This window comes from Moschus berezovskii, chromosome 8 (assembly GCF_049115385.1).
Source record: "Moschus berezovskii isolate FMDL1 chromosome 8, NW_MosBer_1.0, whole genome shotgun sequence".
NCBI classification, from domain to species: domain Eukaryota; kingdom Metazoa; phylum Chordata; class Mammalia; order Artiodactyla; family Moschidae; genus Moschus; species Moschus berezovskii.
The window spans coordinates 85,701,981-85,715,085 of record NC_142467.1 but is presented as its reverse complement, the minus strand read 5'-3'; the positions used below and the strand labels follow the sequence as shown (position 1 = coordinate 85,715,085).

General features: G+C 44.2%; 1 protein-coding gene across 2 annotated transcripts in view; it reads left to right on the top strand.

Annotated features, from left to right (window-relative positions):
- The window catches only part of ALDH7A1 (aldehyde dehydrogenase 7 family member A1), a 71,796-nt gene that overhangs the window by 40,533 nt on the left and 18,158 nt on the right, over positions 1-13,105 (top strand). Inside the window, exon 18 of one of the 2 annotated variants that reach the window (XR_008686366.2) lies at positions 6,019-6,137. Coding sequence is in view for 1 of the 2 variants with exons in the window: in XM_055428710.2 (XP_055284685.1) it covers positions 6,019-6,055 (37 nt within the window). In the remaining variant the exon portion in view is untranslated. Of the gene's footprint in view, positions 1-6,018; positions 7,113-13,105 lie in introns of those variants that run through there. The other variant, XM_055428710.2, reaches the window with a different exon arrangement.

The window sequence follows — 13,105 nt, the reverse complement described above, 5'->3', positions numbered from 1 at the left end:
GAATCACAAATTTATAAGTAGGAAAGAACCAATTTATAATACTCATTTAAAAAATCTAGGTACATGGTATCTGTTGAATTCAAATATTTATCATTCTTAGCAAAGTTTATTCCTATATAATTTATGACTTTAGTTGTCAGTTGGATTTTTCCTCTTTCCTTATGTGTAAATTGTTGCAGAGGCAGTTTTCTTTCCTGGGTAGATTAGGTGTGAAATAGGAGGACAGATTCAGTAATCCCCAGCGTTTGCGATTTGTTGGTCTTTTCACTGGCAATTCTCAGTTCATTTCAGTTCAGTCGCTCAGTCGTGTCTGACTCTTTGCGACCCCATGAATCACAGCACGCCAGGCCTCCCTGTCCATCACCAGCTCCCGGAGTTCACTCAAACTCACGTCCATCGAGTCTGGCAATTCTAGGGTTTTCTATTAGAGAATTCTGGCCAGGAATCAGGTATTATCAAATTGCCTTCACGGTGTTGCCCTGCAGGTGGCGCTGTTGATCAGAGCAAGCGCCTCCGTTTGGCAGGGGAGTGATTCGTTCTGACTCAGGTATCCAGGAAGTCACCATGGAAAAGATTTTGCGTTAAACTCGATGTGCTAAACTTAAGGCTGGGCTTTTCTCAGCTGCTTTTCACTCCAGCAGCATTGGTTACCCGCCTTCCCTACCTCCATCTGATAACTACACAGATCACCTTTGCTGCAGTTGATTATTGTGCTTAGGTAAAACATAAGGCCCAAAGTGTCAGAGGAAAAACAATGTCTATAATCACAGAATAGTGTCTTTTTCATTAAAAAAAAGTATTATTTTTCTTCCTTCCCTTGCTCCCTGTAGTGAGCATATGTGTGAGTTTACTCCATTTTTAACAACTCCAGGGGACATTGTATTTTACTTAAACTGTGATCCAGGCACTTTTCAAAGCACTTAAATATAAACCCATTTAATTCTCAACAGTTCTACAAATTAGGTATTATGATCCTCATTTTACTGATGAGGAAACAGGTACAGAGAGGGGGTAAGCAACTTTCCCCAAGTCTCACTGCTGATAAGTAATGGGACTAAAATTTGCACCCAGGCATTTTGGCCCCAGAGTTAGTGTCTGGTGACAGCAGTTGCAGCCCCTGAAACTGGAGCTCTAGCAATGCCTCCTTCCCTGCCTGTTTCTCGATCGCTAATCTTTCTTTTTGTAATGTTCTTTATTTTTTATATAATCATGAACTTAAAAATGGAAGTGACTTTTCCCCCTCTAAACTGAGTGTGTTATTGATCTGATTCCCCATCAACTCCAAGTACTTCAGCTTTTATTTCCCACAAACTACATTTGACTGTGTAACCATATACAATTGATAAGTTACTAACACTGATTCCATTCATCTTTTCATTTGAGCCAGTAGAGTCTTACAGCAAAGGGAGTCATGTCATACATACTTAGTTTCCTTTAGTCTCTTCTTGGCTTTTATGGCCTTGATACTTTGGAAACTGCAGACCACGTACTTTGTAGGGTGACCTTCAACTTGGGTGTTTCCTCATGGTTGGGTTCAGGTTGTGCACCTTTGGCAGTTATAATTGCAGAAATGACGTCATGTTCCCCTAACTGCGTCCTGTGAGGTGGTGCGTGATTGCATTTTGTCTTATACTACCATTGATACCTTGACCAGAGTGGTGTCTGCCAGCTTTTTTCATTGTGAACTATTTCTCCTTTGTAAGTTAATGTCTTTTGTGGGGAGATACTTTGAAACTACCTGTGTGTTCAGTTCCCCCTCAAACTTTTTTATCCTCTTAGTTGTCTCATCTATTTTCCTGTTTTATACAGTAAGTTATAATCCATTTGTTTTATTACTTTGGATGCTCACAGTGTACCTTGATGTCCCTGATTTGGCCAGCAGAGTTCCCCTCGAGCTGGCTTCTGTGTTTTTTGAATGTGTCCTTGTTCTGTGGGCACTTCCTAGCTTTTTGAAACAAGATGTCCCAGGTTGTTCTTGTCCTTAACCTACCCCAGTTCTGGTATCAGCCATTTCTCCCAGGAGCTCTGATTCCTTTTAGTCAAGAACCATATTTAGGGGGAATTCCCTGGTGGTCCATTGGTTGGGACTCTTGTTTCCAATGCAGTGGGCATAGGTTTAAACCCTGGTTAAGGAACTAGGATCTTATATGCCATGAAGCACAGCCAAAAAATAGAAAAGAATCATATTTGGAAGCCAAGATCTGGCGTAGGTATGACTAGTGACATGAAGATATAACTGCTGCTAGGTCCTTACAGAGGATAGAGCTGGGAAATACATGTGCAACCGACTCTTGAAAGAGTTTGAACTGTGCTGGTCCACAGAGACATTGCTTTGCAGACAAGGGTCTGTCTAGTTTACCTAAGCTATGGTTTTTTCGGTAGTCATGTATGGATGTGAGATTTGGACCATAAAGCTGAATGCCGAAGAATTGATGCTTTTGAACTGTGGTGTTGTGAGAGTCCCTTGGACTGCAAGGAGATCAAACCAGCCAACCCTAAGGGAAATCAACCCTGAATAGTCACTGAAAGTACTGAGGCTGAAGCTGAATACTTTCCAATACTTTGGTCACCTGATGTGAAGAACTGACTCATTAGAAAAGACCCTGATGCTAGGAAAGACTGAAGGCAGTAACAGGATGAAATGGTTGGATGGCATCACTGACTCTGGACATGAGTTCGCTCAAGCTCCAGGAGTTGGTGATAGACAGGGAAGCTTGGCGTGCTGCAGTCCACGCAGTCCAAAAGAGTTGGACACAACTGAGCGACTGAACTGAACTGGTCCACTTACGCTCAGTTGTTTTTCAGCAGAATTACAGTATTAGACATTCATATGTTGTTTGAATCTGCAGGATCAGAACCTCGTATACAGAAGGGCAGCTCTAAGTTATGTGTGTGTCTTTGACTGCAGAGGGTTAGTGTCCTAATGCGTTGTTCAAGGGTCAACTGTATACACAAGTACCTCTGTGTTTACTTCTGAATCTGCTTATACTGAGAGCTAGGAGTTCACATCAAAACTTCCATATCCAACCCAACATCACAGGGTTCATTTTAGTTCTTTTGGTATTTGCAACTCTGATAATAAGAAACTGCCTCTCATTACCCTTGATGTATTTCTCACTGGGATAGCTAATCTCCCATCTTTCTGAGGACACCTCCCTCACCTACTTCTGGTTTTGAGGGTGCTGGTATCATCTCCCACGTGGATTTCCTTCTCAGCCAACTCAGGCATCCTATACATAGCTGTCCCCAGATGGGGACAGTCTTCACCTGCCTAATGGTGTTAGGACTGAACTGCTCTGGAAGAAATAAAGTAGGCAAAGAGTAGATTTTAGCTCCTGCAACAGAGACTACAAAGAATCCTGAGCCAGTTAAAATGATGCTGTCTCTCACCCTGCCTGCTTGTCTGGGAGCTGAGATGCCTGGGGCTTCAGCTAGATGTATAGGTGGCACAGGTCTGGGAGGTGGAGCACCTGTGTCCTCAGCACAGCTCTGCTTCTCAGAAGCTGAATGTTCTTAGAGGAGTAATCTGACCTTTCTGTGTCCTAGTTCGCTCATCTATAAAATGAATAGACTGGGCCATGTGGTGTCCATGGGCCAAAATTGGCTAAGTGCTTCATTTATACTTAGGTGTTAGCCTTCAGAAAAGAATTCAAATTTAAATTTCTTTGGAAGGAGGCTGTGCATGCCAGTTAACCACAGACGAGCCACAGCTCAGATGATCTTTCGAAGTTTCACACATTTCCTTCCAGCCCAAAGGTTCTGAGGCTTTATTCTTTAGACTCTGGTGAATCAAACTTGCCCCAGTCTGACCCTTCTCAGCTAAAGGCAGTATTTATGCCAAGAAGAATGAAAACAGCTTATAGACTTCCAGTCAAGGCCCATATTTAGGATATAATTTTAGCTTCTCTTTCAGAGACTGCAAAGAACGAAAGCTCAACAAGGTAGTATCTCTTTTCTACTTAACAGTCCAGATGTAGGTAGTCCAGGGTGGACTGGTGGCCTCCTGGTGTCTGGGCCTGAAGCTTCTGATGGTTCTGCTTGATAAAGGATGACTCATCGCTACCACATACTTCGGTAGGGGAGGGCACTCTTCCACTTAAGGGTGTGACCGGGAAGTTGCACATGTCAATTGCGACATGTCACATCACGTGGCAGAACTTAGTCACATGGCATATACAGCCGAATGGGAGGTTGAGAAACCTTTATTTTTGGGAGCTGCGTACACAGACACAACTTGGGTGTTGTGTTGAGAGAGGACAAAATTATTGGGGGAAGATTAGCAACTTCTACCAGAGTGTTTCTTAAAAACACTCACTTCTGCCCAGTTTGGGGAATGTCTTCTGTCACATGTCGCTTTACTTCCTTAGGCTCTGATGACCAGCCAATTAAGAATTCATTTAGATTTTGCTATCGTTACTTAGGGGTATTCGTCATGACCCTTCATAAAAAACATAAGTCATCAGCTTCCAAAAGCAGGCAGTCAGGGAAATTTCAGAGTTGGTTAGAACAGAATGGGAGGTGGAAGAGAGAAGTTTCGACAAATGGGATAGTTGGAGGTAGAGTTGACAGAGGAAATCCTGTAGAGAGCCAACAGCCAAGTGGAAAGTGGGTACCTGGAGAAGTCAGTGCTGGTTTAAGAGAAGTGGGAAAAGGAAGAGAGGCTGAGAACCAAATGTGAGCTTCCTCTGCATTTTCTGGGGTGGCTCAGTGGATTTCTAATTTTTTGTATCTGGGCTGTCAGAAGGGCAGGATTCCATTCTCAAACCACATCTCTTCTGAGGCCCCTGTCTTCCTCTGTAAAATGGGCATAATCTTCCTACTATACTTCTTTTCTCAGCACCGTTGTAAAATACGAGTGCGATGTCAGATGTTAGAACTTTCTGGGTAAAGTGTAATAGATGCATGGTGGTACTGGAAGAAGCAGTGGAGCTCTCTGTATTCTGTGTGGAGCTGGTCTGGGGCCAGCCAAGGGGCACTGATTTAGTTAAGAGACCTCAGGGATCTGGACTGATGGGGGTCACCTCTGATTCAAAGGTCATTCCTTTGACAACCAAGGTCTGGGAGAGACCACACGGTGTGGAGGTTAACCCCTGTTTGGCAGGTCTAGACCTAGGCTGTCAGCATAGACACTTATCTGGAAAGGAGTGGGGAGGATGGGCATAGTCTTGTGTATGGTCAGAAAGATGCTCCTTAGACTGTGCTACTCCTGTTGTGGTGGGATTGCCAGTGCTTTCTCTGATGAGCTCAGAGTCCCTTTAAGGAAGTCTTAACCTAGGACTCTTGAGAGAAACCCAAGTACCATGACAGGAACTGGTTTGATCTTGGGTTGCAGTGAGCCACATGCCATACCGCTGCATCTCTCCTTTTGAGCTGGTGAACTCCGATTCAAATTGTTTGGCTTTCAGCTGTGAAAAAATCTTCTGAGTGAAAAGAGGAGACATTTTCTCCAGTTTATGGATTGAGTTTGCAATTAAAATGAGGACATTCAGGTGTGAGCCAGGAAATGCTCTTTGCTTATAATCTCAAGCAGCCTGTGAGAGGAGTCCTCATGAGAGGACTATGAGAGCATCTTTTCCTGTGTTCTTTTTGGGGGAGGAGATGACACGTGGCCTTGTCTTTTCTGGGGATAACACGAGGGGACAGTGTCTCAGGGATGCATCTTGTTTTATTTTGAATTGCAACTTGGAGAATGGGATGTCAGTTTTATATTACTTCCCTCAATTATTCATTTAAAAAACGTAACAAACTGTGGTAAGAATAACAAAGATGATTCATTGAAGGTTTTTCTTTCTTTTCTTGACTTGATGATCTGCCCTAACGGAAAAGAATTCTGCATAATCATTGCCGTGTTTCCTGGTGTTTTAAATCCAGACTCTAGCTACCCCAAAACAGAGTGATCAAATGATTTTAACCTCTTGAAATGGAAGGAACCTCTGAGGAAAAAGTACCAGGAAACTTTCTACAGCTTAGGGCTGTAGACTCTGTAGGAATGACCCAGTGAATTTTTTATTCTCGTAGTTTGCCCTGCACAAGGAGTCAGAAAAAGAGAAGATAAATTCTCACCTCTGCCTACCTCTGCTGTCGGCCTTAGCTGCCTAGGAAGTGGCAGATCGTTCCAGTATCTCCTGTGAACACAGGTAAGCTGAGTCTGCGTTCCCCATTGTATTTTTTGACCTCTGCACATTTAACAAGGACTTTCTCATGACCACATTCCCTCCTTTCCTCCTTGAGGGATTTCATTTCATTCTTGCTCACGAAAGCAGAGAGCTGGCTGCTGCTGGTGTTCCCCGCCTCCCTCCCAGCCCTCTCAGAGCTTCCGCACTGCCGAGGGCCCCCTCCCTCCCAGGTCAAGATGTCAGGCGAAGTGCCGCTTTGGCTAAGTGGCTGACGTCACGACTTACCCCCCAGTCCCAGATCTTTATAAAGAACCCAGTCAGTGTGCTGCCCGGGTTCTCCCCCAGCCAGATTCATCTCCGTAAAGCGCATCCTCTGAAAAAGGGGAAAGCCCAATTGTTCCCTCTGTGTTGCCCAAATGACTTGAAGGGCTTGGATTTTTAGTAGCTTCCACAAACAAAAGAGGCTTTTTTTTTTAACTGGCCGGCCGATTTCCTCCAGCGAAGTCTCCCTGGCTGACCTTTGTTTACCATTAAGCATCTTGTGCTGGCCGCTCTGTGGCTCCAACTCAATCACTACAGGAAATTCGCTTTAGGGCTGTTATTGAACTTACAAGGTCTACTTCTGGTTTGTTATTTCTGTTCCTTAACTACAATAAGGAAGGTTACAGAAAGTTTCATATGATCGTTCTCACCCCAGTGTTAGATCTTTTTTGTTGCATCCCCACGGTTCTGTTCAGTTCAGTTCAGTCGCTCAGTTGTGTCCGACTCTTAGCGACCCCATGAACCACAGCATGCCAGGCCTCCCTGTCCATCACCAACTCCCGGAGTTCACTCAAACTCACCTCCATTGAGTCGGTGATGCCATCCAGCCACCTCATTCTCTGTCGTCCCCGTCTCCTCCTACCCCTAATCGCTCCCAGCATCAGAGTCTTTTCCAGTGAGTCAACTCATTGCATGAGGTGGCCAAAGTATTGGAGTTTCAGCTTTAGCATAAGTCCTTCCAATGAACACCCAGGATTGATCTCCTCTAGAATGGACTGGTTGGATCTCCTTGCAGTCCAAGGGACTCTCAAGAGTCTTCTCCAGCACCACAGTTCAAAAGCATCAATTCTTCGGCGATCAGCTTTCTTCACAGTCCAACTCTCACATCCATACATGACCACGGGAAAAACCATAGCCTTGACTAGACGGACCTTTGTTGGCAAAGTAATGTCTCTGCTTTTTAATATGCTATCTAGGCTGGTCATAACTTTCCTTCCAAGGAGTAAGCGTCTTTTAATTTCCTGGCTGCAATCAGCATCCACAGTGATTTTGGAGCCCCAAAAAATAAAGTCTGACACAGTTTCCACTGTTTCCCCATCTATTTCCCAAAAAGTGATGGGACCAGATGCCATGATCTTCGTTTTCTGAATGTTGAGCTTCAAGCCAACCTTTTCACTCTTCTCTTTCACTTTCATCAAGAGGCCTTTGAGTTCCTCTTCACTTTCTGCCATAAGGGTGGTGTCATCTGCATATCTGATGTTATTGCCATTTCTCCCGGCAATCTTGATTCCAGCTTGTGCTTCTTCCAGCCCAGCGTTCCTCATGATGTACTCTGCATAGAAGTTAAAAGAGCAGGGTGACAATATACAACCTTGACGTACTCCTTTTCCTATTTGGAAGGAAGTCTGTTGTTCCATGTCCAGTTCTAACTGTTGCTTCCTGACCTGCATACAGGTTTCTCAAGAGGCAGGTCAGGTGGTCTGGTATTCCCATCTCTTTCAGAATTTTCTGCAGTTTATTGTATGCACCGGTAATTTTTTAAAAAATTAATTAATTTATTTTTGGCCATGCTGTGTCTTCACTGCTCTGAGGGCTCTTCTCCAGCTGTGGAGAGCAGGGGCTACTTTTTTTGTTGCAGTGCATGGGCTTCTCACTGCAGTGGCTTCTGTTTAAGGAGCAGTGGCTCTAGGCTTACAGGCTTCAGTCACTGAGGCTCGCAGGCTTAGTTGCTCCGGGGCATGTGGGATTTTCCTGGATCAGGGACTGAATCTGTGTCTCCTGCATGAGCAGAATTCTTTACCACTGAGCCGCCAGGGAAGCCCTGCCCCAGTAGTTTTTTAATGTCTGCTTCCCTCACTAAAGGAAAGCTCTGTGAGGGCAGGACCTTGCCGAACTTAACCAAGTTTTCTGTCTCTCCTCCCACGTAGTATGGAATCCGTAAATGTTTGTTGAATAAAGAATAAATGGATGCTCTGTGGAGGGTTTGACTTCTGTTTGTATGTGTGGGGAAGGAAAAAAATTCTTCCTCACTCTTATGTTCTTTCACTGAGACCTGTGAGTTAAACTGAGAAAAAGATTAACAGAAGAAAAGAAATACAAATTTTAATATTATTTTATGTACACAGAGGGGACTTTCCTGGTGGCTTAGAAGGATCTGCCTACAATGCAGGAGACCCGGGTTCAATCTCTGGGTTGGAAAGATCCCTGGGAGAAGGAAATGGCAACCCACTCCAGTATTCTTGCCTGGAGGATCACCATGGACAGAGGAGACTGGCAGGCTATAGTCCATACAGTCCATGGGGTCCCAAAGAGTTGGACATGACTGAGCAACTCACATGCATGTACACAGAGGCCTTCTTACAAATGAAGTGAAAACCCAAGAAGTAGTTACTGTTGGGGACTTACATTCCATTTTAACAAAGGGCAATGAATGGTGGAGGATTGAAAAGATGAAGTTAAGGGGGTTTGGGTTTCTAGGGGTAGTAAATTTTGGGATATTGAGTATATGGGGAAACATAATGAAAGAAAGGGTTATCTGCTAATAGTAAGGTTTAGTTTCTGCAGACTCGTCTGGGTGCTGTCTTAAGCTCTGGTGATAAACATTGTTCTTTCCTTCTGGGTGTGAGAGAGGAGGACATCTTCACAAGGCAAGTTAAGCTTTTAGGCTGATGGGGGATGAGCAGAGAGCTTTTTCTGCTTTTTCTCAATTGCCTTCAGCTCAAGGAGATTATGCCAAAGTGGCATATTTGGGGGTGGCATATTGTGATCCCTTTTATGTGTTTGGTAGAATTTGGATCTGGTAGAGACAGCTCATTTCCTACTCCAGCATCCATCCTCTCCCTCTTGTGAAGGGTGCATGAGTGCCTGGATAAAGACGGATAGCATCTGCTAGTCTCTTACAGCAAGATGTGGCCATGTATTAAAATAGCTTGGGTTTCTGAGGACTTCTAGGTGCAGACGAATCACCTCTGGACTGCCAACTCCTAGGCCCTTTTGAGACAGAGAGATGACCGTCTACCTTGTTTATGCTGTTGCAGTTACAGGGTTTGGTTTATGACTTGCAGCCAAACCTAATTGTAACAGGTGTCTTGGCTTTTCTTTGCATTTCTGAGGAGAAATTTGGATTAGAAATCTGAATCTAGCTGGGATGATCATAGAAAACCATGCCAGTTAGAGATGTTCTGAATCTTAGGACAGCCTCAGCTGAGGGTATTTTCTTTGGTGGTGGTGATTTAGTCGCCAAGTCGTGTCCGACTCTTGAGACTCTGTGGACTGTAGTCTGCCAGGCTCCTCTATCCATGGGATTCTCCAGGCAAGAATACTGGAGTGGATTGCCATGCCCTCCTCCAAGGGATCTTCCCGACTCAGGGATCGAACCCAGGTTCCCTGCATTGCAGGCAGATTCTTTACTGACTGAACTATGAGGAAAGCCCATTTTCTTTGGTAATTTATTTCATGAATATGCTCACCAAGATGGAGCATATACCCTCTTACCTTTTGGATTCAGTTCAGTTCAGTCGCTCAGTCGTGTCTGACTCTCCGCGACCCCATGAATCACAGCACGCCAGGCCTCCCTGTCCATCACCAACTCCTGGAGTTCACTCAAACTCATGTCCACAGAGTCGGTGATGCCATCCAGCCATCTCATTCTCTGTCGTCCCCGTCTCCTCCCGCCCCCAACCTTTCCCAGGATCAGAGTCTTTTCCAGTGAGTCAACTCGTCGCATGAGGTGGCCAAAGTATTGCAGTTTCATCTTTAGCATCAGTCCTTCCAGTGAACACCCAGGATTGATCTCCTTTAGAATGGACTGGTTGGATCTCCTGGCAGTCCAAGGGACTCTCAAGAGTCTTCTCCAACACCACAGTTCAAAAGCATCAATTCTTCAGCGATCAGCTTTCTTCACAGTCCAACTCTCACATCCATACATGACCACGGGAAAAACCATAGCCTTCATGGGGTCGCGGAGAGTTGGACACGACTGAGCGACTGAACTGAACTGAACTGAACTGACTAGACGGACCTTTGTTGGCAAAGTAATGTCTCTGCTTTTTAATATACTATCAAGGTTGGTTATAACTTTCCTTCCAAGGAGTAAGCGTCTTTTAATTTCATGGCTGCAATGAGCATCTGCAGTGATTTTGGAGCCCAAAAAAATAAAGTCTGACACTGTTTCCACTGTTTTTCCATCTATTTCCCATGAAGTGATGGGACCAGATGCCATGATCTTTGTTTTCTGAATGTTGAGCTTCAAGCCAACCTTTTCACTCTCCTCTTTCACTTTCATCAAGAAGCTTTTGAGTTCCTCTTCACTTTCTGCCATAAGGGTAGTGTCATCTGCATATCTGAGGTTATTGATATTTCTCCTGGCAATCTTGATTCCAGCTTGTGCTTCTTCCAGCCCAGCGTTCCTCATGATGTACTCTGCATAGAAGTTAAATAAGCAGGGTGACAATATACAGCCTTGACGTACTCCTTTTCCTATTTGGAACCAGTCTGTTGTTCCATGTACAGTTCTGACTGTTGCTTCCTGACCTGCGTACAGGTTTCTCAAGAGGCAGGTCAGGTGGTCTGGTATTCCCATCTCTTTCAGAATGTTCCACAGTTTCTTGTGATCCACACAGTCAAAGGCTTTGGCATTAGAAATGTAAATAACAAATCAGTACATTCAGTATTAATATATTGATTTGTCCTATGAGGCTGAAAGTAGCTACGCATCTACAACTGGCAGCAAAGCAAAAAGTCTGGTATGCCCACCTTGTTTTTTGCTCTTAAGTAAAAGGAGAGTGCAGCCAATCACTTGCTTTTTTTTTTTTAAGATTTTTTTCCCCTATTTTGTTTATGTCATTGGAAGCAATTTCTGTTTCCTGGTGTCCTTTATAAGATTTGAATTTCTTTATTGCCTAGTCTAATTTAGCTCATATGAGTAAGAACTTCTTGACAATCACATGTTTCCTTATCTTGTACACTAGTTCTTTCCCACATACACCTAGTTGTCTAAGCTGTGTTTCACTTACCTTAACCATAAAGGAACAAGGAAATTCTGTCTCTTTTCAAGGAATGCTGACTGTGGGGATGTGCAGACAGTGGGGAGAGGGCAGTCTGTGAGCTCTGCCTCTAGATAACAGGTTTGTGAGACTTGGCTGTATGAGAAAAGGCTTTCCCTTCAGTTTTCAGTTTATAATACGTTTTTTTTTCCCCCTGTAGGAATTACCATTAAGCTTAGACAGTCATGAAATTGGGAATTTTATCAATCTAATTGGAGTCATGGGACATTAAAATAAGCACTTTTAGCTCTGCATGCCCCATTCCCTGAAAGCAGATTGGGTCATCAGGTTGGCCTGGTGGGAATTTTTGTTCTTAATCTCTCTTTTGTCTGTTCAGTCCATAGGCTCTAGAGCCACAGAAGCTGAGAGGGTGGAGGAACAGCTTCTTCTCCAACAGGAAAGAGGTTGGCACATAGGATAGACTTTCTAAAAGGAGGTGGGTGAGACTGGTGTGACCGGCCCGGAGTAAGGCAGGGGGTGTGTGCTGGGAACATGGCACACACTTTCATGAGACTAGGAAGAGAGCCAGAATTCTGACCTACGGGGATATTAGTTATATATGTAGTTTAAAGAGCAGAAATGGAATAAGTCTGTGTCCCTCATCATTTGTAACTTACTCTTTTAAATTATCAATAACTACGGTTTGGGTCCAGAGTCTTTTTGCTGAGGCAGGGTCCTTACCCAGGTAATCCTGCCTGCTTCTTGCTCTGTCACTGCCTTTGTAATCTAGGGAACTAGACTAGCTCTTCCTACCAGTGTAACAGGAAAACTGCCCCTTACCTGTATATGGGACTATGAAGGTTGTTCCCTGGAACTGAGTAAAAATTCCCAAGTGGGCGTTTTCCTGAGAGGAAAAGATCCTTTTTTGTTTTTGGCCTGTCTCCTGCCTTCTCTGAAGCCCAAACAGAGGATGAAATTGAATTTGTACACAGTGTTAATACTACTAAATACTATTAAATTGTAACACCTTGTATTGTGTTTTTTATTTTCTTCAGAATATCACATAACATAACTTGATGTTTAGCCAGAGTAATACTCTGATTTCTCTGAGAAATTAACATGCCCCTCTGCCTTTCAGGTGGTAGATCAATGGGTCCTTTGGGGAGATACTGTGTTTGCTTTGCATCACTATCCTTTTTTGGGTCATCCATCACTGTTTTCAGTTGATAATCACCAGAAGGGAGACAGGGTCTATGGCGTGTGCCCATCTGACATGAGTTACTTTCAGAGTTTCAGTGCTGAGAATTTCAGTATCCAGTCCTGACTTAGTCAAACTTTATAGTGAAAAAGCGGAGAAGGCAATGGCAAGCCACTCCAGTACTCTTGCCTAGAAAACCCCATGGACAGAGGAGCCTGGTGGGCTGCAGTCCGTGGGGTCGCTACTAGTCGGACAAGACTGAGCGACTTCACTTTCACACATTGGAGAAGGAAATGGCAACCCACTCCAGTGTTCTTGCCTGGAGAATCCCAGGGATGGCGGAGCCTGGTGGGCTGCCGTCTATGGGGTCGCACAGAGTCGGACACGACTGAAGCGACTTAGCAGCAGCAGCATAGTGAAAAAGACAATGTTTTAAGAGGCACGTATGGCAAAAATGATTAGCGTATTCTGGGTAGTACCTGATGGCAGGCTTACCCAAGACAAAAGCAAACAAAAAGCCAAGGACATTTTTTTTTTTTGCAGGT